The sequence below is a fragment of the Emydura macquarii genome, unplaced genomic scaffold (assembly GCF_026122565.2).
Source record: "Emydura macquarii macquarii isolate MOO-44397 ecotype Brisbane River unplaced genomic scaffold, CSIRO-AGI_Emac_v2 contig_2676, whole genome shotgun sequence".
NCBI classification, from domain to species: Eukaryota; Metazoa; Chordata; order Testudines; family Chelidae; genus Emydura; species Emydura macquarii.
Genome location: NW_027132813.1, coordinates 17,069,639 through 17,096,858, shown reverse-complemented (window position 1 = coordinate 17,096,858; position 27,220 = coordinate 17,069,639). Strand labels below are relative to the sequence as shown.

Below are 27,220 nucleotides of genomic sequence, written 5' to 3'. Positions count from 1 at the left end.
TGCCACAGCAGTCCTGAAGTCGCTTAGGGTGTTTAAGATCCTACACCAGTTGTACAACTTAAAGCATTTAGTTATAAAGCACAATATTTCTTTATCTGGTCTTGATGTCGTTCAATAGCAATGAACTGTTAAATGCAACCAAACCAGCTTCAGAGGGGTGTGCTAGACCACTTTTAAATAAATAAATCATTTTGTGTTAATAAGAGACAAGCCTAGGAATAAAGCTTTTCAAATAGTAAAACTCTTGAAGCTAGTTTGTAATGTGTTGCTGACAAAATAACTGTTCCTTTACTATCCGACTAAAAAGATTCTATTGGAATAAGACTCCTCCACTAGCCAGTGGGAAAGGTCTTCCATAACTGTCATTAACAGCCAAGATGTTTTTACCCTGCATTCTTACTTATCACAGCAGTGATTCAGTATGAATGTCTTTGAGCTACAGTAATGCAAAATAGTTGTGCTTGAGAAAGAGGCAGTGGGCATAGCTTTGATCTCACACCAGTCAAAATCTGGAATAACTCCAATGAATTCAATATAATTGCATTAGGTTCACTGAATCTGATTTAGACGTCTGTGGAATTTTGCCACTGCAGAGCAGGATTCGACTCATGGGCTGAATCTCTCAGGAGCAGGTACTGTACTGGTAATTCTAATTCTGTATAGGCAAATATTTAAATTGAGTACAATCTCACCTACAGTATAACAGTTGGATATTAATATTTACTATAATCTGATACAAAGTTACTGGCGTGTTTTACTGCTATAATGGGGCAAAATCTGGTCCACTAAGCATTGCCACTAGAGCTACAAGACATTGGTTCTCTATGTAATGCAACAGGATGTAAACCAGAGTGAAAAGTCTGCAACAAGACTCTTAGTTAGGTCTCAAACATTTAGAAGAGCTAAAAGAAGTTTAAAATAATAACAATATAGAGTTCAAATATCAGTTGTCCATAAGCAGACTTTATACATCTGCAAAACAAACCTAGGAAAAATGTATTGAATTCTGCAAAACCTAGTTTTTTATTTTTTTTATAATTTTGACAGATAACATCAATGTTTATTTTTAAGTACTTTTAAATATTTGTATCTATTTACATTTTCAGAGTTGTAGAAAAGTAATGGAGGGAAGGACAGTCGGGGTTGGGAGGGTCCAGACAATAATTCAATAACAGCAACTGCTGAGATTCAAAAAGTTAAGCTTTATAACTGTTAAAACACACATTTTCAACATCACGTCAAAATATACAAAGTAAATAGCCTTAAGTCAAACTCTAAGTTCTCAAGCAACATTTTTCTTTTCTATCTGTAAATTCTGATTATAGATGGAAATATTTTTTTGTCAGTTTGTGTGGTGAAATCAGTATTGACCAACTGAAAAAATCTAATCCTTTCAAGCCTAATCATAACATTTTGTTCCCTTAAAATTTAAAAGTTGTGTCCTAACATGGGAAATCTGTCATTTGGGTGTCCCTTTTTATACAGGGCAAAGAATTTAGTCACGTTACTCTCCTAGCCTAAGGTTTGGTCTACATTACAGTGTTAGGTTGACATAAAGCAGCTTATATTGAGCTAATTATGTCAGTGTCTAAACTACAGACTACAGCCTTTCTCTGACTGCTGTAAGGGCCCTATTACACCAACACAATAACTCTACCTCCACCAGAGGTGTAAGGCTTATGCTGCCTAGTGGGGAGCCGAGAGTCCAGGGATAAAGTGGTTAGCAGGGGAGGCAGCCTAGTAGCTGCCCCTGTGATCTCTATGGACCAATGGGGTAGAGCATAGGGCACATCTACACACTCTGGGCTGGTCCAGGTAAGCTGACTTGGGCTTGCAGGGCTGTAAAATTGCTGTTAGAAATTCGGGTTTGGGCTGGATCCTGGGCTCTGGGTTACTCCCCGAGAGGAGGAAGGATCCCAGAGTCTGGGTTCCAACCTGGGCCTGAATGTCTGCACAGCAGTTTTACAGCTCGAGCCCCACAAGCCTGAGTCAGTTGTTCTGGCCACCTGTGGCTATGCCAGGGGTCTTTGATCCCAGTGTAGATGTACCCATAGTATGCCAAGATAGGCTGCACACCTTGCAGGAATGAATACTCTACCACAGGATACAGTGAGAGATGCTCTCTGCTTGCTGCTGTGCTCCGCTCCCTGCTAGCAGGGTGGCCTAGAAATGCACTCTCGGCTCACACCATTCCACTCCTCCTCCTTCAGTAATTAATTATTGCAAAGCTGATACTTAACCCTAAAGTTGTACAACAAGCCCCAGTGGCTGGCCTTGTTTAGATCAGAACACAACTTCATAACCAGCCACGTTCATCCCTGCTTAAAAGCCTCCACTGGAGTTACACCAGAGATGAATGTGGCTTGCTGTGCTGAAACACAGTGTATACGGTGTAAAAATACTCCTGGCATTCTTCTAGCTTATGTTAATTTATATCACATTATTTTTTGTAGATCTCTTATTATAGACTAGTGAACCGTTTCCTAAAACGTATTTGGGTTTTCCCTTTCTCTACAGCTGCTGAAGGCAGAGACTCAGAACAACGTTCATGCTCCCTTATCCCTCAAATCAGATATAAATCAAGTGCAGTGTGAATCAGCCAAAGGCCTACCGCACGCTCATGTGTGCATTCTTCTTTTTTGTAATGATTTTCATCCAGAGGTGATGTAAGTGATACGTCAGTAAGTAGAAGGGAGTTGTAAGCTGATGTAACTTGCATGCCAGGAGAAGGGGTAGGCTAGAGGAAGCTATAATATTATAGCAATGCCTGAAGGGCCCATCAGAGATGGGGATCCATTGTGCTAAGCACTGTACAAACATAGTAAGACCGAGCCCTACCCAGAAATCTTACAATCTAAATAGACTAGACTGACCAAGAAGGTATTCTTCCCATTTTTCATCTGGACAGGCATGGACTGATTAAGTTATTTGTTCAAAGGTCACACGTGAAGCGTGGGATAAAGCTGAAAATTGAACTCAGATTTCCTGACTTCCCATCCAGGGACTTAACCTCAACACCACCCATCCATTCTAACTTATTACATCTTCTGTGCTGTATGTAGCTATAAAAGGATGATACCTTCTGTTTGCTGTGTACTGCACCTCTAACGCTCTAAAAATTGTCTCTATTGCCTACCTCCAAAATTGCCTACCTCCATTTTGTTCTATCATTTGAGTTTCTGCAGTCCATACAGGAGAGACTGATGAACTGTGCCATCTCATTGAGACCTTACTTGTCTTCATTCTTGATGCTTTTCTCCTGAATCTAAAGTCTTTCAGTGTCAGATTGTGGCTGCCCCTCTCACAGCCACATGTGTAGTGGCATAAAGAGAAAGAAGACTCCTCTATCCTCTTGCAGGATTACTCCCTGCACCTTGGGTCTAGACCTCTAGACCACTCGTCCCATGTCCATTGGTGGGTATTGGTCTCCTCTCACAAGCAGGGAGGGTATGAAGTTTCTGTTTGCTGACTGGTATGTTGGGGAGCAGAGTCAAGATGGCCCGAGGTGGGGAGAAATTAACATTGTCCTTAATATGCAGATTATTTGGGCTGTGTGAACCAAACCTCCTGACAGTCTTGACCTAATGTCCCTCTAAATCAGTGTAAACACTGTGCAGTTTGCAGCAACTCTAATGTACCTTAGATGCTTTGAGTAAGTCGTGTACTAAATTAACCAGGCTCACGCTTTAGGATGCAGTTTTTCAATTCTATAAAGCAGTGACTGGAAATCGTATGCTGTTTTACTTCTTCTTTACGTCTGCTGGTAAAGACTGTAATAGGTCTGGGACAAGAAGAATCTGGGAGTAGCTAATGCCTCCTGTTTAATTGCCACAGAGCAAGTTATGACACTTTTGGGTATTGAATGCTAGTCCTAATCTAGTGGCTCATTTCTTGCTTATCTCTCAAACCATGAAAACTGGCACATACAATGTGAAAAATAATTCACTTTGTGCCTGATCTAAAGCCTTTGAAGTCAGTCAGAAAACTTCTGGCCCTTTCAGGTATATCTACACTGTAGCTAGGAGATGTGATTCTCAGCATGGGTAGACAGGCTTGGGCTAGCTCAGCTCAAATTAGAGCACTAAAAATAGAAGTGTAGATGCTGTTGTGCAAGCAGTGGCTTAGCCACCAGAGCTTGGACCCAGGGCGTCGGGCAGGCTTGAACCACTACCCATGCTACAACATTCACACTGCTATTGTTAGCATGACAACCCTAGCAGAGCTAGGGGGCAAGTCTGTCCATCTACACTGGGAATCACATCTCCAGGCTGCAGTGTAGCCATACCCTTTGAAAATGAAGAGTTAGATACTTGTGTATTGAGTGTGTGGGCAAATAGAGCAACAATTTCAGCAATATTTGGGGTTGGTTTGTTTGTTTGTTTTTAATTGAGAGAAGGAATGTCAGCTAGGTCCCCAGGTTGTTCCCTTAATCACTTTGGAATGTCCCATGGGCTATTTACCTTTCTTCAGAGAGAGGCAAATGTAATGTTCATAACAGCCATACTTAACAACAGCTTTAATATCACTGAGTACTGAAATCAATAGGAGAGTTCCTGATAGCGACAGTAAAGTGAGGATTTCTCTCAATTTGCCTAGGACTTTAATTAGAGGTGTGCTGCTTCTCTAAGCAACCCTATTCATCTACATCCATGTTAATGAGACAATAAACTATGGTCTAGATACAGCAAATAAGGAAAGCTTCTGTATGTATCCATAGTGGTCAACAAACATACCGCATAAACGGAATCCAGGTGATAAAGCAAGCCAGGAGAGCACCATCTCTTTAGCTAGCTATATTAGATATTTATATAGCTACAGTCACCATGGTAACTAAGAGCTCTGCTAGTGCTAGTATATGATCACTTGTCGTTTACTGAACAATCCATGCGGCTGTGAGGTCACCATATTGACACAAGCAGCTAAGAAGATATATTAGCATATGATTAACAAGTTTCATGCCATGCTATTTATCAGTAAAACATCTGGACAGGAAAAATGCACCTCCACTATTTAACATGTAATGAGTTTATTCACACACACACACACACACACACACACACACGAGTTTTGCTACAGAAAACTCTTAAAACATTTGTTGATGTAACTAGACATGTTTCTTGCTGGTAGTAGAAAACCGATGGAGGGAGTGGAAAATAAAGGCTAAATTCATGCTGGATTACCTTCATTGATTTCAACAAGGTTATCCCTGGGATAAATTTTACCCAAAGCGTTTATTCAAAACTATGCAATAAACCTATTCATTCACAGAAAACAGGATTCTGTGCAACACAGAGATGACAGACTTAGGATCTAGCTGATGGAGTGGGAAGAAGACAGCCTATGTTCCTAAAAGAAATCATTCTGTTCAGATTACTGAACTGTATTGTGTCAGTTTAGGCCGTGGCTACACAGGGACACTCAGGAAAATTGATTCAAATTAATTAAAGGCGTGACTTGAAAGTGGATTCAATTGCATTAAACCCTTGTGTGGACCCTATCATTTAGAGTTACACCAAATTAAGGCCACTTTATCTTAATTCACTTTGGAAGTGATTGATTAATTTTTATTTGCTTTCCTGAGCCTGCCCATCTTGACAAGCCCTTAGAAGTGGCTTCACTTAGCCTCCACTTAGCTGGAGGCTGAGTGCAAGCAACAATTGCTGTGCCTTAGAATGATAGGTTTGGATGGTTACTGGATGGAAGGAAGGAAGGTTCCCTGACTGGGGAACTGGAAGAAATTTAGGACCGTGTGTGATTTAGTCTGTCAGGTTTTGGCCAAGCACAGCAAAGAGCTTGGACATCCCAGCACGTTTCTGCCATATACTGCATTTATTTCCTTATAGGAAATCTGCTCTAACAAATATCTAATAAAATCAGCCCTTCCTTAATCAGCAGATCTGCCTTAATGTGCATCCAGAATAAAATCTAACCATTTAATACCTAAAATAAATGTTAAATCGTTTTTTACTCCTGTAGAGCAAGCAAAAAGTGATTTCTCCCTGCTGATTCTAACTTGTGAAGGGAAGGACTCTGAAATTGATTTTTGGTGTTGCTGTGTCAATGCTTTCCTGATGCCATACATGTCGCTGTCAGTTTAGTTTTAATTTTTATAAGTATGTAAACTAGGCTAAGATCATTGCCATCCCTCTGTCTGGAATATCTGACGGGATTCCTCACTGCAAGTTCTTGGGGGGAACAAATATCATCATTTCTTTGAGTGATTGCATGTGTCTATTCCATTGTAGCTGTGTGCATGACTCATGCGTAGTTGTCAGAGGACTTCTACCTGTCAGGGTGGCTCGAGCGCCATTTGCCGTTGTGTGCCACTGCGTGCTGGTATAAGAGGATGGAGTGTCAGAATCTCCTTTATACAATTTTCCATAATGATAAAGCTTACCTATGCCCTCACCCAAAATTCTTGACAAAGGTGATTTCCAATTTCCACATTAACCAGGCCACTTGTTTGTCAACTCTTTTCCCCAAAAGCCTCACACGCACGCAGATGAACAGAAGCTTCATTCGTTTGGATGTGAGGAGAGCATTGGCCTTCTACTTGGACTGCACCAGATCTTGTAGCTCCTCAACTCTGTTATCTGTCACAATTGCAGACAAGGGTGAAAGGTAAACCAGTTTCCATTCAGAGGATTTCCTCTTGCATTCATGAGTACAACCAGTTAGCTAATGTCCTTTTGGATGGGTTGTTCTACAATCACTGTTCAGGTAGACAGCAAGCCCGCCTCCATGTTAATCTGCTTGTGAGTCACCTAGAATGGAATCAACATGTTTAGTCACTTGAAGAAGAAGAGGTTACTACCTACCTTTCAATAACAGTTGTTCTTTGAGATGTGTTGAGCACGTCCATTCCATGACCCACCTGCCTTCCGCTCTCTAGTGGAGTCTGTATGGCAGTGGTTCTTAACCTTGTTGGAGGTACTGAACCCCGCAAGTTTCATACGTGCATTCATCGAACCCTTCATTGTTGGAAAAATAAAATGTTTTTTTTTTTTCAAATTCAAAACATAGATATATATATTTTATTAGTGCACAAAATGAACCATGCATCAGTTGCACATAAAATCACTGTGTTCAAAGAACAAAACCAACAAAACATGAATGTCACACAAAAACAAAAACATAACTCAATGAATATTTACTGCAAATCAATGTGACTTTTGCTGTTGCCTTTCAAAGACAAGTTCAGAAATGCGCGGCTTCACCTTGGCAAGTGCCACTCTCATATCATTTTCGCAACAAAGTCTGTTCCTTTTCTTCGTTTTTATGTCTACCATCCTCGAAAAGGATTGCTCGCAAAGATATGTTATAACAAACGGTATGAGTATCTCAAGGGCTTTCTTAGCAATAAGAGGGTACGGTACGATTTGGTGACACCAAAACGTTGAGAGCGTTGTTGTTCTGAAGAGCTGCTATTGAATCTGGCTCTGCTGAAGTTCAATGATTTCGTCGAGGTATTCATCATTGACATCTGCTGTCGCAACACTAAATGTGAACGGCTGTCTCACCCATGCTGGATATGACTCTCTGGTGGGGAAGTATCCGTCGAGAGACTTTGCGAGCTCATCTAAGTGCATGGCAATTGCTTGCTTCAGTTCCCCGGGTACAGAAATGTCTCCGATTCCAGACACGTCTTCGATCTTACTTACACAGTCGTCCAGCAGGGGAAAGTTTGCGAAGTTATAATTCTCTGTTCGTCGTTTCCATAACGGTAGCTTTTTTTTAAAAGCCTTCAGGTTTTCTTCCGCTTCGATGATGTTGACTCCACCCCCCTGCATCTGTTGATTGAGATGATTGAGAGCATCGAAGATATCGGCCATGTACGCCAAAATGAGAATGAACTCAGAATTTTCGAAGCAATCTGCATGACAATGTTGGTGCTCTCGCAAAAACAGGGCTAATTCCACACGCATGGCAAAAACACGATTCAGCACCTTTCCCCGGGATAACCACCGAATGTTAGAATGGTACAGAAGTACCTCGAATTCAGAGCCCATTTCATTACACAGCTCTTTGAAGATGTGGTGCTTCAGAGCACTATTTCGTACATAGTTCACACATTCCACTACAATTTTTAATACTTCTGCCAGTTTTGGAGGCAAGGTTTTTGTTGCCAACGCATGCCTGTGCAGAACACAGTGCGTAACAATGATGTGTGGAGCATCGACTTTCACCAGCGCACCAAAACCAGAGTTTCATCCCAGCATGGCTGGAGCTCCGTCCGAACAAATTGCAGAAACCATATCCCACGAAAGATCATTGTCTCTGAAGAAGTCATCCACAAGTTTCTTCATGTCGGCTGCCTTAGTTGTTGTTGTAAGAGGCTTACAAAATAAAAAATCTTCCTTTATCATGTCGTCTTTCACATAGCGCACAAATACAACAAGCTGGCTTAGATTGGAAACATCGGTGGTCTCGTCGAGTTGGAGGCTGAATTTTGCTGGGCTTGATATCAGATCTGCAACTACTTGAGCCAAGATGTCATTGCTCATGTCATCTATTCTGCTGCTGATGGTGTCATTTGAAAGAGGAATTTGGGACAACTTATTTTCAGCAGCTTTTCCCAGCATGATATTCGCCATCTTCAACGCAACTGGTTTTACAAGTATTTCACCAATGGTGTGTGGTTTTCCCTGCTTTGCGATCAGGTACGCAACTTCGTATGATGCTGTTAAGATCGGTTTGTCGATGGGTACAAAGCCGAGAACAGGCAGAGTAGCCCTTTCATCGAATCTGGCTCTCTTCACCTTGAATTCAGCAAGCGTTGTGTTCTTGTATTTCCCATCTCCATGCAGCTTTAGGAAGTGTTCCCTTAGTTTTGCCGGTGCTAGACTAGAATTGCTCAACTTGGCATTGCAAATCATGCATTGAGGACGCTGACTCCCATCACATTCCGTTATACACGTGAATCCATATTGTACGTATTCGTCCGACCACTTTCTTTTTTTTTTTGCTCGACATAGTACGAAGGGATTGGAATATTAAAAAGGAAATCACAAATGACGTACAATCACGACAGTCACAAGTCGACTACTGAGCGACCAAGTTCTCTGCAGCACAGATATCAAGGCCAAGCGAGCAGCCAATGATGGCCGTGCGGAGCGTGACGTCACGAATCATACGAGTGGGGTGAACGGCAGGGCTGCCAGGTCATGCCATGTATGGCATTTTTTGCCATAAATTACGCAACAAATTTTAGAATTTGACATAAATATTCGTCAATATCCTTCAGTTTCTTATGGTGAAACATTGAAAATGCCATAAAAGTATTGTGTGAATGCCAAAAGTATATTAATGCACCTGGCAACCCTGGTGAACGGAATGGACACACACACACTTCCGCCGAACCCCTGAGACTGACTCACCGAACCCCCGGGGTTCGATCGAACTCAGGTTAAGAACCACTGCTGTATGGAATAAAGAAACTGAGGAGGGTTGGGGTCTGCTCCATCTTCTTATACTGCATTCAGTGGTGCATGAGGGCAAGGGAGCTCGAGCTGCCTTGAGAGAAAATTTTCTGACAACTGTGCACAAGACGCCTATGCACATACAGTAGAATGGACATGTGCAATGCACCCCAAAGAACAACAGTTACAGAACAGTAGGTAATGTTTTTTTCCGTCTTCAAACAGGAAATATCCAGATAGAGTAGCTGCTAACATTTTAATATTTTTATACTGCTAGTAGATGGACTGAGGAGGAGTGCCAAAGTCACTCAAAACAAACCTTGAAGGGGGAATACTTGCAGGAAACTCTCCTAAAATATACTAAAATATACTGTTCTCCTTAAAAGCAATATGAGTTCATGCAATTTATAGTTTGTGACTAGATTTATTACATCAGCCAATCCAACACATGGGACAGAAACAGTCCTACTGAAGATTCATTCAGGTAAAAACCCCCACTGACTGCAATGAAAGGTTTGCCTGAGGAAGAGTTGAGCAAGAGTTCTAATTCTGGATCCCTTGGGAACCAATAAAAAAAAAAAGTGGTGGCTATAATGAATTTTCAGACTGGAAGTAAGGTATAGATTTTTAATGGTGAGAGTAGTTAACCATTGGAACAATTTAACAAGGGTTGCGGTGGATTCTCCATCACTGACAACTTTTAAATCAAGATAGGATTTCTTCTAAAAGATATGCTCTGGGAATTATTTTGGGGAAGCTCTATGGTCAGAAGGTCAGACTAGATGATCACAATGGCACCTTTTGGCCTTGGAATCCATGAAAATTACTTCTTACTTTAAAAACTAGAGTGGACAAGTCATGGGAGAATATGCTGTATCGCCACTCCGCAATCCTAAGGGATAGATCAGATGAACTAATGGCCTTCCTGTTTCTAGCTCTTACATATTCTGTACGCTACGCCAGGCCTATCCAATCTGTGTTCATTCGAACACTTGCACTTTAAGCTTTGAACTGGTATAGGAACGAGTTGCCTTTCCACTATAGTTTGTTTCCACAAGGTTCACTGAGGTGGATGGGTTCCTTCATTTGATAGTGAGGATCTTTTAATCAAAATTTCATGAATCTAATTATATCCTCCATACAAGGGTGTTAGATATCCTGAGCCTGGGTAATGTCCCAATGTATTGTTATGGCAACTAGGTTAATGAAATGCATTTTATGAATTAATTCTACATATGTATTTTTATATAAAACTCTCTTCATAGAAGGGGCTGGATATATCAACAGCACCTGGATGATCCTTAAGGGGACCCATAGTTGTTTTGTCTGGACTGAAACTAGCAGATACGTTGGCTCCAGCGGACATTTGATTGTAGATTTTACTGTCTGAGCAGTAGAGCTGTTAGTTTAAAAACTATTCTTTCCATTTTGCAAGATTTAAAAACACAAATATTGTTTATTTCAAAATGTCTTGCAAAATTTTCAAAATTTTGATTTTTGTTTGCCCTATTTTCTTTTTCTGCCAATGAGTGCTATAAAAAGAATTGGGGAAGAAAACATTCTTTCCTTTTTCAAAACTTCCTCAACTTCAGGAAAGTTACAAAGAGCAATGGAGGTAATTTAATTTTTTCCTCCCTTTTGAAAAACTTGAATTTTTGTTGAAATTTTAGAAAAACTGCAAGCTTTTTGCAAAAGTTTTCAGTTTAAAAAAACCCCCAACTCTATTTTTTTGCGAGGTGGGACTGTGCTTAATTTGTGCTGGGGCACCTCCAGGCTTGACAGTTCATAGCCCCGGCATCTCTGGCCTTGCTGCATCCAGTTATGAATGTAAAAAATAATTCCTTGAGCCCCGACACCTCCTTCATTACAAATTTAGCACTTTGGAGGGGAGTTTTGAATAGAAAATCTTGACCAGCTGTTAGGATTAACTTCCAGAGCTATACCTCACTAGGGGGTGACAACAATTACATCTGTGTGATGAAAGGCTGATGAATTGGGATTGAGGGTTTCTCAGTGATGAGGATGAAGGGTGCATAGGAAAGTAAGCAAAAAAATAAAAATAAAAATCAACAATCAGAAAAAAAAAACAAAACCTGCTTCTTGGATTTCAAGTTGGATTCTGTGTCTTAGCTTGAATTTTTGCAAGGGGAATTCCATGTGTATAGATTTGGCCCCCTCTGAAGATAAACAGGACATGTGTACACTTCATAAATAAATACGTTACACTAGAAAATATCCAGCCCCCAAAATCTGTGATTGTTGAGCAAAGGGGCAGTGTCCTAAAGTGCATATGTGGTTTCATAACTTTATTCAAAGACTCTAGTCAGGACTGGGTCTACTGCTGAGATTTAACAGTTGTGCCATGCTATCTATGCTTTTGGTGTTTCTCATTTCCATTGTTAATAGCAGGACCTTTTTCTTACTGAAAAAGTATTTTAATTTAGAATTGTACCAAATACATGATTTTGAACTTCAGCAAGTGGAAAATCAGTTAGATTAATTTCACCTGGTGGTAATGGGACTTTCAAAAGCCCTGTATGTGTCTAACACCACCTATGCTTTTGAAAATCCCATTAGTCACCTAAATAACCCTTTAAAAATCTGGCACTTAGTAAATGTATAAGAAGGCTTCCACCATCAGGCAAGTCTGCTGCTTTCTTACTTCCTGCTTTAGGAAGTCAAGAACATAGTGCAAATCTGCCCACCAGAAAAAACTTTCTGCCCATATTGGAGAAGTGCCCCCACTTTATCTCAACAGAAAAATGAAATGTACATTAACGCATTTATATAAATCCATGTTTGAATTTATGTGCTATGGCAACATAGCTAGCTGCTCCCAGCACCTCCCATTCCAGAAAACCGTTGTCTTCTGCATTAGTAACTGACAAAGTTAGTTGCTGGCTTCTAATTTCTCCTAAGTTCATTTAAAAATAATTGAAAAGTCTCATGTTACTTTACCTATATTTGATGTTCGACAGCAGGCCAAATAGAGGCTTTAACACCTCCACCCTCCCAATATTTCACAGTCATCAAGAACTCAGAAACATAATTGATATCTTCCCATTTTCCCCCACTCCTCATACCGTGTTCCTAAATACTAGGTACTACAGTTTCTAAATGTTTCATTTGCTGTCTACATTGTTTTATTATTCCTTTGAGGCAAAGTACAATTAATTAACCTTTCTTAGCGTAGCAATCTCCTTGCAGCACTGCATAACTTTAAAAAATACTAAACTCTTTAAGCTCCGGATCAATACATCTTATGAATTCTACCAGTCTAAAGAAGCTAAACTGTGTTGAAAACTGAAATCAGTCTTTGAAGTTCCGATTAATTTTGACTGTATTCAGATACCCTCACCCCCAATGGTGATTCAACTTCACTAATACAGATTTAGATTAGGCAGTATCTAAGTCATTCCATATGAAGAGTAGTGTCTACATGTACAGTACAACATACCTGAACTATGTCATGTTGAGTCTAGATAACGGCTCTTTTCAACACTGGGAGAAAGACACTGGGCTAGGACTTAGGAGATCTGTGTTCAAATCTTGCCCCAACCAAAGCTTTCATATGTAACCTAGGGAAAACTGCTTAATGTCCCTATGCCTGTCATTTATATATCTAGCTAGTTGAAAACCACAATTTCCATCCTGTGTAAAATTCCAGTATTTCGACATTTGTTTTGGTCTCAAAACAGCCCAAAAAGTGGAAATAGCAACAATTTTGTGAAGCAGAAAGTTCAAATATATTTCAGTGTGAGAAATGTTTGAAATGTTTTGACTCAGCTCACTTTGGTATCAAACTGCTGCAGCTGCTTGAAATAAGTTGTCTCATGGGAGTTTAGTTTGGGTGCTTCAAGCTCCTGTTCTACTCTATGGGCTGGGCTTTCATGATGCACTGGGATAGTTTAGCCAGAGGAGAGATTAGATTTTTGTTTGTTTTTGTTTGTTGTTTTGGTCTTCAAAAACTCCTCCAATTCTTGTTTGGCTGACCAGGTGAAAATCTTGAATACCCTAGGGTAAATGAAGAATAATTCTATTTATACTAACAGTATAGCTATGATCAGCAACTGACCTTAAGTTCCTACATCCCTAGTTTTAACGGTCAAGAATATCTTATCTGTTTCATCGTTTATAACTAGGGTATTGCCTGCTGTGGGTCTATACTGATGACTTTGGAACATACCAATTGCTATACTCCGATCCATAGGCTAGCATCCTGTCTCAAATGGTGCTTCAGAGTAAGGACCAGAAATGCCACAATAGGCAGATGTGGGATAATCTGCCCTCCTCGTTAAAGATCTCATTCTAAATCCTAATAGAGATTTATTAAGCCCTGATATCTGAGGCTTTATTTCCCTGTCTGTGTATGTATATACACGTTTTGTTAGCACTAGCTGTAACAACTCTTGATAGTCTTGATTTTCATATCAATGTCCAATTTCTCTATGAATCGTGCTAAGTTTTTGCTTCAACACCCCTCCTTTCATATTTTCTTTTACCAGTTTTGAATTTGCCACCTTTTATTTTCATTTAATGCTCACAAACAGTGAAATTATGCCTTTATGCTAGTGCTGTGCTAGGTTCCTATTGTGTAACTGTTTTCTTGCTAATACATGTATCCAAGGTATATGACTTTAAAAAAATATTGTGCAGCTAAAATCCACAACTCCAGTTCCTGTAGGGGATTTTCTTTTTCTGTTCTTTAAGTGAAAACAAAGTGATCCAGCTGCATAAATAGTTTTCTTATGGGGCCACCAGTGTCAACAGCTGAAGCCAATATGGTTCTGCAAAGTCCTATTGTAATACTGAAGGTGAACAGAAACCACTCAAAAGATAATTGTACTCTGGGAGGATTGAGTAGATTCTACTAAGAAAATATACATGAAAATACTGAGAGAAACAATATTAAAATTAACCTAAAAATAGCATGGAGCACATCCATGAATTAAAAAAGTCAAGGCACAAATTGCACTTTAGTATGGCATAATTTAAAAAAACAAATCTGTCGTGTGCATATCTCTTTAAAGCCCTGGAGCATCTGGGACATGGCTGCTGGAAACGGTCTCACAACTCAGACAATGTTCATCACCGTGACCGAGCATAAGATACTTCTGCAACTTTTCGGAGTCTTTAACAGATCTTTTTGAGAGCAAGGTACTTACCTCTCTTTTGAAAGTAGTCTCTTCCCTAGGGCAGTCTACCAGTGCCCAAGCTTAACATCTTTCAAGAGCTGATTTGGATCTTTTTTGTTGTTTTCTCTTTATGTTCTTGAATAGTCTACGTTGGCTTTCAGTGACCTGAGTAGTCCTTTGATACCCATTTGAAGTGTCTTTGCCTAACTAACCTATAGCCTACTGTCAGTCTGGAGATATGGGTTTGATAGCTTCTTTTGCCATATTGTTCAACTTTGGCCAGATTACTTTACCTTACTGTGCCTCAGTTTCTGCATCTGTAAGAAGGGAGAAATTCTTGTTGATCTCAGTGATGAGATTTAATTCTGGCATTAGGAAAGTGTGAAATATCCTCTTTTTTTTTTTATTTATTTATTTGAAAGCATAGTGCTTAGGTAACACATCTGTAAGTGCTTTTAAGAAAAAAAAAACAATTTTCAGAAGATTCGTTCATTTTCTTTGACAGGTCATATGGGTAGGATTTTCAAAATCATTGTTTTACCATTGACTTCAAAAGGAGCAGCATTAGGCCAATAATGAATGCTTTTGAATCCAATGTTTTGTTAGCCATCATAGCATTGGCACTGTATTTTGCCATTTCATGGTCTGATATTCTGCAGAAGGCATGTTTGCCCTGGAAATGGAAAAAAAGCATAGGTGATGGGAAGTGTACAGCCCAGTGGACAAGGAGTTAAGGATATTTCCTTCTCACAACAAAATGGGCCAAATTAAGACATGGTGTAATTCAGATGAAGTGTACCCAAATGCACCAGGTTTGAATTTGGCCCATTCTTTCTGCTGTCAGGAATGGAGCCCAATTCCTCCAGGTGAGGTAGTAGATTTAGGGGGGAACTTGCTGGAGTGAATTTACAGGCTTGTGGTGTATAAAAAAGGGAGAGGTGAACGTTACCTTCTTCTCCTTTGTGACAGTTCACCATGCGTCGGTGTGGGACCAAAATCTGAACCGTGTAAATAGGAATGGCTTTTATTATCCCCCTCAGAGAAGGGTAACCTGTGTGACTCATTCTTATTTGCTATAAACCTGTTGGTGGTTTTTATGGGCTTATGGTAAAAGACCACAAGGACACTTTAGAACCTTTGAACCATTTTTGTGCAGTATTTTTGTCAGCTAATATGGAACTAACCAATTTTTTATTCTGATGGCAGGCTAACTACTGCTGTTGGGAGAGCGTGCTTGTGGAGTCTATTACTGTGGTGTAATATCAGGACTGTGTTGGAATTGCAAGCTATTGCTTTAAGAGCCAGAGGGTTTCCTAGTCCTGCTTGCAGGCTAGGGTGCTCTCTAGCAAAGCCTGGGACTGGGAGCAGTCCGTTCACATACAGCCAGTCTGCAGTAAGGTGGGGCGACTTGGACCTCTATATTTTAGGGAGCAGCCTGCTTTGGGCATCTAGTTTATTTTTGGTTTGTGTGCGTTTGAATTCTAAGAACTAAAGGTGTGTTATGTTGCAACCTTCCAGCAAGAATATTTTGTTTGATCTATTTCTCTGTTTGTTTGCTGGGAAACATAACAATAACCAGTCTGAAGGCAGAGGACAGTAAAGAGGACGGTTAATACTGAAACAGTGGATTAACACTGAGTCGTATTCCTAACACACCTAACACTCTGGAATATGTGGATGTCACACTTTGAGCCAATATCAGTCACAATATTTTCCCATTCTCAGATGCAATCCAAAAGAGAAACCATCTAAAGGAATTGCAAATCAACTTTCTTTGTCTCTTTATGGAAACGGAAAAACTGTTGCAGTGATCCCTCTGATGTTTTAAGGGTTTCAGTGTTGATAAAGTAGATGTAAGCCACTATTTCCTACTTGCACACACATTGTAAAGGACACTGGAAAAACCACAGATGAACATAATGTAAACGTTAGAAACCAGGAGAAAACAAACCTAAGCAAAATGGTTTTGTGAAGCATGACAAACATATGGAACCTGTTACTTTGCGCTCTAGCAGTCCTGTTTGATACTGGTGGCTTCTGGGGCCAACTGTAGTAAATACTTTGCTAGCGAGGTGCTGAGGGCAGAGTGAGGTTGGGGGTGGATGGGAGGAAGGAAAGGATCAAGCTGAAAAGAGGAGGACAAAATTTAAATTGCAGTGTGGTGCAATGGGGGGAGAGCTATTTTTCCAGTTTCCTTATAAGACTGTCTTAAAAATCCCAGCTTGTGACAGAGCTGTGCAGTGCTTAATTTGTAACGAAACTGGTTCTGGTGCTCAAACAATTAGGTGCTGGGGCTCAAGCAGCGTTTTGTACTTTTCATAGCTTATAAGACAAGTCCAGAGATGCTGGGGCTATGAACTGCCAAGCCTAGAAATGCCAGGGCTCAGTACTGGCACTGTGGCAGTGCTAGAGTTAAGGTTGTGTTGTTTTGCACTTAAAGCAGGATTTGCGCGCACACACACACTCACTCTCTCTCAGATAAAACAGGTTGATCTGCTCGGATTCTCAGGACACGTTCTCTGAGTGAAATTTGCATTTTCTGAAGAGTTTCAAGAAAATTGGTTAATTAGTCATAGGATCGCAAAGCCTGATTCTCCTTTCAAACTGGTTTTACACTAGTGAGACTCCACTAACGTCAGTGGAGTTAGACCTGTTTCAGATCAACTGATAACAGGCTATTCCATCTAATTGGTTCCATATACTACTAATTACAATTGGTTCTCAAATGCACGGGTACCAGTTTCACACACACATTTATGGCACTTCCTCACACAAATGAGACATGCAGTGTGCACAGTTCTGTGCCTTAAAAAAACAACAACAGGCCATGCATATGTATATCTAATAAGGAAATGATCAAAGATTGTTTAAATAAAGAAAATATATAGTCCAGGTGAATAACTGATCCCATGCAGAATTAGAGCAGAAAAACGTCATATGAAAACAACTCATAATTTATACCTTTGGATTGCAACATGTATTACACTAGCTTTAGCATCTGCAATGCCTCACACTAGTATCGTATGTACGTCAGATCCAATAACATCTTTACTTATTTATAACCTAAAAGTCCTGATGCCTGCTTTCCTGTGGGACAGATTCCTGTTGCCGCTTCAGCGGCAGTCTTTAAGAACATTTGTGTGTTCCACAGAGAGAGAGAAAAATGTCTTTTCAGTCTGGATTACTTTTATCTCAAAGTAAATGAGGGCATAGTAACAGTCTGTATTTGAACTGAAACAAAATGGCAGCTGTGTCTGTAAAAGATTTGGGCTTCTCTATTTAAAGGACACAGGAAATAGAATAACATCTTTCACTTACAGAGCTATTTATAACACAGAGCTGCTAACTAACACAAGGCCAATTCTTATTATAATGCTGATTTGCCAACACATATAGATATGTATCAGTGGTTTTCTCAACCTATTTACCATTGTGGGCAGCATATGCAGCTCTCTCTGTGCTATGTGGGCTGCATCACCACAATATGTATACTACTTGTATATCTACAAAAAAGGGTTAATATTTGTTATGTGACACTGGCAAATGTCTACCAAGAGCATTTTAAATTAGCAAAATAGGTCAAAACATCAATTGTGAAAATGTATGAATGTATTATAAGCATGGCATGGCCTGGCGTATTGCTGCCTTCAGTTCCGTGCCGTTTGATGGCAGCACGGCTGGGCTGAGCACCTGGAATGTGTGGCTGTGAAGCCTGCCTGCAAAGATGGGGAGCTCTGCCCGGTATGAGGTGCCCCCCAATCATAGACTGTCCCCCATGAACCCAGCCCCCCAACCAAGGACTGTCCCCCTAGCATCCAGACCGCACCCCAACATGGGGTTAGCACAAGTGCCTGCCCTGCAGAGACGGGGGACCTTGTCCAGGACAGAATGGCCCTCCTGAGATTGCCTCCTCCAGCCCCCCACCTAGGTACTGCCCCCAAGCATCCCCAAATTCAGACCCCCCATCCAGGGACTGTGCCCCAATAACTAGTCCCCCCCATTCAGGGACTGCCTCCAGCCACCAGTTCCCCCACCTAGTGTCTGTCCCTCATGCACTAGCTGCACCCCCTCCCTTCGTCCCAGCAACCCCTCCCCACAGCTGCTGGTCTACTACCTCAGCTGCACATAGGTTAGCTGTGCAGCCCACCCTGCCTGCCTGCAGCTGCGGTCCTATTGCCAGGGAGACTGATCCAGCCTGGATCACCAGACTCCATAATCCTTCGGGGTAGGGGGAGGGCATTGAGCACCATAGCCTCCTACTGAAGCTGCTGGGCCCAATCCTGCGCCACCCCATTTTTGCACACCCCCCCCCCACCGGCTCTGTGCCAAGGGCAGGTGGGCCTCCCACCCCGCTCCTGTTACAGGCCTGAGTATGTCACATGGGCCGCAGTGTGTGCTGATTGGGCTGCAAGTGGCTTGCAGACTGAGGGTTGAGAACCACTGATACATATGTACGTTTTAAACCTGGTATTACCAATCCCAGCTGTTCAAAAATCGTTAGTCAGACCCCCAAAATCATGATTTTGTTCAAAAGTCATGAGTAAAAGAAATTGTGAGGAGCTCTTTCATTGGTTCTGAGCCTTTAAGATTCATGTTTTTCTTTTCCACCCTTGTGCATTCACCTTACTCCAAGAGCTGAGGCTTTAAGAAAACATCAAATATCCCAAGACTCATAAAATCACTAGAGCTGGCAATGCTGGAAACTGTTGAAATGCTTAAATGCTAATCAGACTGACTTAGAAATGGGCACATTGCTACAACAAAAGACAACACACAGTCCACAAACAAAATATCATATTGTTCACCAATGCAATATTTTGCTTTAAACCTTCCTGAATGTAGTTCCGATCAGAAGAACTGAGCCCAAACTATTCCCCTTTGAAATCTGTGGCATAACTCCTATTGGGCCTAATAGTGGATTTAAATGGTGGGCAAAGCTTCCAGCTGATTTTTGCTTGATCCAGAGTATGAATAAGTATATCAGGGATTTCAGACTAGGAACAAAGAAATGTATGGTCACAGCTGAAAGTCTTAAAATAATGAATATATCAAAACAAGGTTTCTCTTGATTGCAAAGTTGCCTTTATTTTAGATGGATGTCTTCATTGTGGAATTGTATTGGAAAATAGTGTTTAATGAATATTATCACATTTATTAACCTATTAAAACCATATGTTCAAAAATCTAATATGCTATGCCTAGAAATTCCAAAACACAGATTGTATTACTACTAGATCACCACATTACCTAAAATAGTACTGTTCAGCTGTAGTTTGTTATGATTTTACTATGGCAATTATGTTTCCGCAGGTCTTAGGCTGATGTTATGACACATAGACCAGTTTCTGTACGTTCAGTGTACTGTAGTACCAGAGCAACTTGCTTTCTAAACACTAGATGAACATGTATGACTCTATGGCATATATTCTCTCTTTCCTTGAAACTTACATAAACAGTGTGTGCTTCAAATCTATGACTCTGAACATTGCAAAAAACTGTGTGCAACCTAAGAGAGATTTTTTCCTTTAAGTAATTCTTGGGTATTTACAACATGTTTGAAGTTGGAATAAAATTTTAGTAACTTTTTGTTTATTTCCATTACATTTTTATTGTTCCTCATTACATTTTAAACTCCATGAGGACTGGTTAATTTCTCAATCAGTTCACATTAATAGATTCCAAGAATATTACTACAAGCATGAAAACATTGGTTTGTGACTGCATTTAGCAGGCTCATGAGCTTAAAAATAGCATTTCTTTTTAAAGAATGGAAACATTATGTACTACAAAGCATAGTGGGCCTCTAAAATATACTTGGGATATTATTATTATTATGGTAGCAGTTACATGACATTCTGTATGTGCATGTTTTGTGCATGAATTGTGTATATTATGGGGAAACAGAATAAATAGGACTAATGATTTTGATCTCTTTATTCACAGTAAAGAAGTTTTGGCCTTTAAAAAATGTCTGGACCATTTATGGTTCGAGTGTTCAGTCTAAGGGACTCCGTAATTTTGTTCAGAAGGAAAGTGAACAAAGTAAATGATTAAATATGTTACCATTTGTAAAGTGCTTTGAAGATCTAAAATGTTGTATATGTGCTATGTACTTTTTACTACTGATGACTGACTGACTCATGTATACTCTTCAGTGTTTTGGACAGGAAATACAGCACAGAATTTACATGCACGTAAGAAGGAAATATGTTATGAGGAAACAACTTGTTCCAAAGAGTACTTAAAAGGAACCATGAAGGAACTGCTGTATTTAAGAACAAAAAGATGGTGACTTCTGAAAATTACATCACCAAATGAGGAACCCACAAAGAAGACATAACTTCTACTGTAAGTCTCATTACTATAGACACACAGTCCATATTGCATAATTTTGTGGTATTGTAATTCTGAATGTCTGATCAGGCTCTGGAGTTTGACACGGTGGATCAGGATGTAGGATCAGATAAAATAATTTCTATCTTGGAGCTACGGTAGTTTGATGGCTTTCTATTCACTTGCCCAGTCCAAATAAACTGACAATATTTTATGAGGTTTCTTCTGAAACTATGATCTTATATTAAGGTTTATGTATAACTCCATTGTTTACTGGACAGATTATGTGTAAGCGCCTCTAACTTTCTCTTTATCTAGAGAACAAAATTAAAGCAAATCTACTAGTTTCCCTATAATTTGTCTTCAGTTATCATTTATGAAATTTAATTCTTCTTTGACCTGTTCTGATTTCATATACACCAATGATATAGATACCTAGAAGTACAGATACATTTAAATATCTATTTAGGTCTCAATCCTGAAATATGCTGCACACTCTGACCCTTCAAAACTCTTAAGTGCATGCTTTTCTTTGAATACCTGAGTACTTCGTGGTCCTAAGGAAGTCAAATATATATTGACTTCAGAATATGCTTAGCTTTAAGTTCCATTGATTCCTTTCAAGATCAAGCTCCTAGTTCTACTCTATGGAAGCTAATTCTTGAATGTAAATGTGTTTTCTTTCGCAATTTTTTTGGATTGTTCACAGCTTGGTATTTCTGAAATAGAAGTAGGATTCGTCTTTCTTTTGCATGCTGGGTTATGCTAAAGAGAGAGCTTTTCAAATACTTCTTTTTATTATAGGGGCATTATTCACTCTATTTAATTTGTGTTGGTCAATTATTCCTTTACATAAACCTGTTTTTAAGATCTATAGCTTGGCTGTAAATCTTGGCTTGGAAGTAAGGATAACTCTCCTCTTTGAGTGACTTTTCCCCCTTTTTCCTCTCCCCCCCCACATGGGAAGTCAATGTGATATTAGGGAATACTGTCTACGTCTCCTGTAGTTCCATTTAATATTGTTTTTTAACAGAAAACTTCTTTAATTTGCAAGCCACCATCTTACAATATGATCTTGAATCTGTTGGAAGAAAAATAAGATGTCAAATATTTCAATAATTAAAACACTTAATTATTAATTATCTTGCATAATGTCTCCCGTGATCCCCAAATAACTTTACAATAAGGTAAGAGAGAGGGGAGGACTTGTCAAGCTCATAATGTCACCCAAATCTGCATGAAGTATGGCAGCTGTTTAACAGCAACATTGTGCAACAGTCCAGCACAAAATATGAAGAATACTTTTATGAAACTGCAGGGAGCACTTAAGCAGGCAGAATGCAATTACCCACACTAGAATTCAAGCAGAGCATTAAGCTTACTTGTGGAGGAAGGTGTTATTCAACATCAGTAAGGGTGCCAGAATCTGATTCTCAGCATATTTAGTACACAGACTAATTACGTATGCATGCAGCCATCATTTCAAATGATAGCACTCTTTAAAGAGAAAAGTGTTATCATGTCAGTAACTTTCAACCTCATAATGGAAGACAGCCATAGTGTTACATTACACACTCTGCATTTAATAAAATGTGTGAATATGTATTTATGTGATGAACATAACTTCACAGCAGGGGTTGTAGTCAGTCTGAAATCTCACTAACTTTAGTTAAAGAGAACCTCCCACAGAAAAAGAAAAGAAATCACTATCTACAGGCTCATTTCCTATGTCCAAGGAAATGTCACACATGGACTTGGTTAGCAGGATTGGGCCCCTTCTGTCTGTAAAATTATATTAGGGTTGTGACCTTAACCCACCACAGGAAGCAAATTCAAAAACTAACAGTTAATGCTCAGTTCTTCATACAGAGAATAATTCATCATGTTGTGGAAGGCCCAAATGAGGCCAGCACCCAGGCTGTCTTGGCATTAGTGTTACAGGGCATGGCTTGAACCTGGGCTCTGTATCAGGTTTCAGCAAGCTGGTGCAGAAGGCCACCTTAGAGTTGGCCTGCCACACAGGGGCTACTGGGAAAGTGCTTAAAAAGATCCAGTGGCCAGGTTACCTTCATAAGGGAGGTATGCCTGGCAGCCTTGCAACCTCCTTGGGGAGAAGTTCAACCTTTGCTTTTCTGAAGCAGGGCCCAGGCTGTGTTAGTGGAATCTCCCCCTAGCCTCAATACCCAAAGTAGTTCCTTGAATAAAACTTGTATTCACAATTTTTGGGGGTGCGGGGGAGGTGAATTTCAGCTGCTGGGCATTCAGTTGTAGGCCTGTATACAGGATGCCCGTAATACGTATTTGTGGTGAGTTATGCCTTGCAAGCTGCATTACTTCAAGTGCAGCTGGAAGACTTAGGGTTGATTGCATCAGCTTTAACCTCTTAAAATTTTAATGTTCAACAGTCTTATTACTGACGACTTTTGTGTCCATTAACAGATATTGTTAATGGGATTTATATGCATGCTGAAGCAAACAGCAGTTGACCCATGTAAATTCAGAACCAGATGGCGATCTTATTCCAGAGGTGATCCCTAGTGGTGGATGTGACTCCCCCACTCTCCCATCAATGAAAGCTGTCGTGCTGCTTATTGTCAATAAAACTGACAAAGCAACTGAATACGGCAGAGGGAGTGTGAACCGAGTCCCCTGAAGCACAGAAGCACTGCGGTGCTATATTTACATAGTATTAATAAACCTATTTTTAATGTATATTCAGACTTTCATCCTTCTCAAATGGATGCATTTCACTAGTGCTGCAGGATTACAAACTCTGGGGTGGCTTAGCAGAAGCTGATTGGTGCACAGTACAACAGAAGGGCTAGGGGAAATTTTGGCCATGGACAGTGAAGCAAAATCAGGTCTTGTGAATAATAACATGATGCTTAAGGGCCGTTCAAAGCAGACAGAATTTTTTTTAAGTTACCTCTAATAGGGCTTTACTTGGAAAGCAGTGCCATGTTGCTATTTGTGTACTCACAGAACAAACATTGCCAGTAAAGCCATAATATAAAATTAGAGAGGCTAGGTTAACAGAGGAAATATTACAATCTAGTAAACATCCTGTCACCCCAAATAGCACTACAAAGACTTCATTTTCCAAACATACCTGAGAGGCTGAGAGGGAAATGTGTAAGGGGAAAGAGAAAATAGGAAGCCAAAATTGGAAATTCTAGGTGCTTTGAAACAGGGTCATGTTTGAAACGGAAAGAAAAAAGAATCAAAGGGTGTCCCACAGCAGCACTTCCAAGTTCCAGTTGTTTAAAACATCTGCAGCACTGGCAGTTGGCCAGTCAGTGCCTTGGGTCAATACTCTCACCATATAGGTTGTACTAAACTCTCGTACCTTATGTTCCTTCACCCAGTGATGTTTCCTGCAGTTGTAGTTCAGCGCAGGACTTTGTTTTCAGAAGCAGGTGACACTTCTGTGCAGCCTGTATGATTGTGTTGTGAATCATGGCCTGTGTTTCTTTTAATGCAAATTCAGCGATGGTGAAGATTGTGACTGATGTTGAGTTTAGGAGGGTAGCAAGCACGAGGGACAGACCTAAGCTACCAAGTGACCAGGTGAGACTGGAGCAGCAGGCAATAAGTAGAAATTTAGTTCTAATAGGTGTAAAGTCTTATGGCTAGGGAGAAGAAATAAACAATACAGGGACAAAATGAGGGGGAGAGAGCTAAGCAGCATCACATTAAGGTGAATTTATTTTTGTCTTGTCCCTTTTAATACTACCTTAATGTAATCAGTCACCATGGCTACTGGAGGGGAGGAATGCAAGATTGGAAGGGGATGGATTCTACAAAGACCTAAGTCTTAAGAAGTGATCTAGAATATGAAAACATTTGAAAACCATTGCCTTCTGTTATTGCTATACAGACAGCCAGGTAGCACTTTCCACACAGCTAATGCCCAATAATGGAGCCACAAAGCTACCTAGGCACCTAAGGCCTGTTTTTTTAAGTGTCACTGCAATCCACAAAACTCCTGCTTTCCTGCCACTTAATGCTATAGGCATCTAAACTCACTTGGCACTGAAGTTTTTGCAATGAAAGTTTCGTAGGTGTGTAAGTTTCTTCCTCTGAGCATGCACTCCGCTGCCTCATGCTAGGCATCTGGACACCTGTCTCTTCCTCTAAGCTTCATAGGCGTCAATGAACCAGAGGAAGATATGTATTCATCTGCTTGTCTTGCGTGCAACACCAGATCTGGTAAGTGTGCTCAGAGGCAGTCTAATTGCACACACAAAACAACCAGGGGTGGGAGAAGAGAGGATGACCTCCCTTAGAAGCTTTAGCCCAGTGGTTAGAGCATTCACTTGGGATGTTGTAGACCATCAGTTCATGTTCTCCCTCTGGCTGATGAGGAGAAGAGATGTAAGCAGTGATCTCCAGCCTTTCAGGGGAGTGCCCTAACCACTGGGATACAATGTCATTCTCTGGCCCAATGAATATTTAATTAAAGTGGTACAATTTCATTAGGAGAGAGTGAGGGAGCCCCACATCAGACTATCCCATAAGCCAGAGGTTAGGAGCCTCACCTGAGCAGTGGGAGACCCCTGTTCAAATCCCTTCTCATCAGGCAGAGCGGGGACTTGAACTGGTGTTATCCCATAACCCGGGTGAGTGCCCTAAGTATTAGGTTATAAGGGAGGTCCTTCTCCTGCCCCTCCCCAGGCTGCTTTGTGTGCAGATAGACAGCCTCTGAACATGCTTACTGGACTGGGTCCCAAATGCGAATTAGGCAGAGAAGCACCAATCTTCCCCTAGTTAATGGCTCACTAGCAGAGATAGGAGCCTCCCTACAGCCTGGATTTAGGTGCCTATTCATGAGAGAGGGGCAGGGATTAGTGTCATGCCCCTCTTGATGGCATCTCCCATTGGCTAGCGTAGGTGACTCCCTGTTTAGCATGCTGGCTTTGTGAATCGCATTGTAAAATGCTTGTCTCTCCTCATTCATTATATAGGAGCCTTGGTGACTAATTCAGGCTTTGTGAATTGCAGTGTTGTACATGTGATTTTTTTTTTCTAGACACCTAAGTTCTTTTTATGGATCGAGGCATATATGTTTATATGGCCCCCATCTGTGCATTATCTGAATGCCTCATAATAATTCATGAATATTATCCCCACTACACCCCTGTAAGGTAGGTAAGCATTATCCCTATTTTTCAGAAGGGGGAACTGAGGCATAGGGCTAAGTAACTTAGCCACAGACTGCCTATGTCTCCTTGGATGAGCTGGAGATTAGACTCTGACCTCCTAAGTTCACAATTCATCTCCCTCTCCACTAGACCATCCTTCCACCACTTTCACTGTCTTCTCACCATCTTTAGTTAGTTGGTCAGTGTCCAAGCTCCCCTGTTTGTCCAGGTCGTCACAAAAAAAACACTTAACAGTCCCCTCCCCTAAACTGGCAGGAGGATTCTGAGACAGGTATAGTACACACAAACTTTTTACATTACTACATTTCAGATTACATACTTCCCAAGATACACAAACAAGGGAACACAGGCAGACCCATCATATTGGGTCATGGCACTGTTACTGAAGGAATATCAGGCCTCATAGAAACCATCCTCAAAACCACACAAAGGGCCAGTTTTCTCCAAGACACTACCGACTTCCTCCAGAAACTCTGCATCATTAACAACCTTACCCAGAACACCATCCTTGCCACCATGGACGTCAATTCCCTATACACCAACATCCCTCACCATGACAGCATTGTTACCTACCTTACATACCTACAGGATAACGAACAATGCTCTGAAATCCACCCCAAACCTTTCACCAAACTCATCCGTTTCATCGTCACCCACAGCAACTTTACATTCAACAGCAAACACTTTACCCAAATCATGGGAAGAACCAGGGGTACTAGGGTGGCCAAGCTCTTTATGGGCCACCTCAAGAGTTTCTGGAAAAATGCACCACAAAATTAATGATATACCTGAGATACATCCAATGATATTTCATCTTCTGGGCAGACGACTTAAACTTCGTCATAGATTTCCAACACAATTTCAACCATTATCCATCCATCAAACTCTCTTTAGAACGCTCCCACACCAGCATCAGCAAGACACCGCCAACAGCTTTAACAATGAAGCCCTAAAAATGGTTATATACAAGAAACCCATTGATCACCACACTTACCTCTACAGATCAGCGTTCACCTCAAACACACCAAGAAATAGATTGTCTATAGCCAGCCACTCTGATGCAAAAGAATTCGCTCTGACGAGAAAGTCCGGGAAACAAACTTAAAACTGCCTTCACTAAACAAGGGCACCAAACCAGAGAAGTAGATCACATCATGGAAAAGGCCACCCA

At 40.6% G+C, this 27,220-nt stretch overlaps 1 protein-coding gene across 1 annotated transcript in view; it reads left to right on the top strand.

Moving 5' to 3' along the window:
- KCNK2 (potassium two pore domain channel subfamily K member 2) overlaps positions 1–27,220 on the top strand; it is a 201,536-nt gene that overhangs the window by 14,685 nt on the left and 159,631 nt on the right. The window contains exons 3-4 of the mRNA XM_067564966.1: positions 6,487–6,621; positions 20,710–20,902. Of these exons, the coding sequence (XP_067421067.1) occupies positions 20,869–20,902 (34 nt within the window). The 5' untranslated portion in view covers positions 6,487–6,621; positions 20,710–20,868. The remainder of the gene's footprint in view (positions 1–6,486; positions 6,622–20,709; positions 20,903–27,220) is intronic.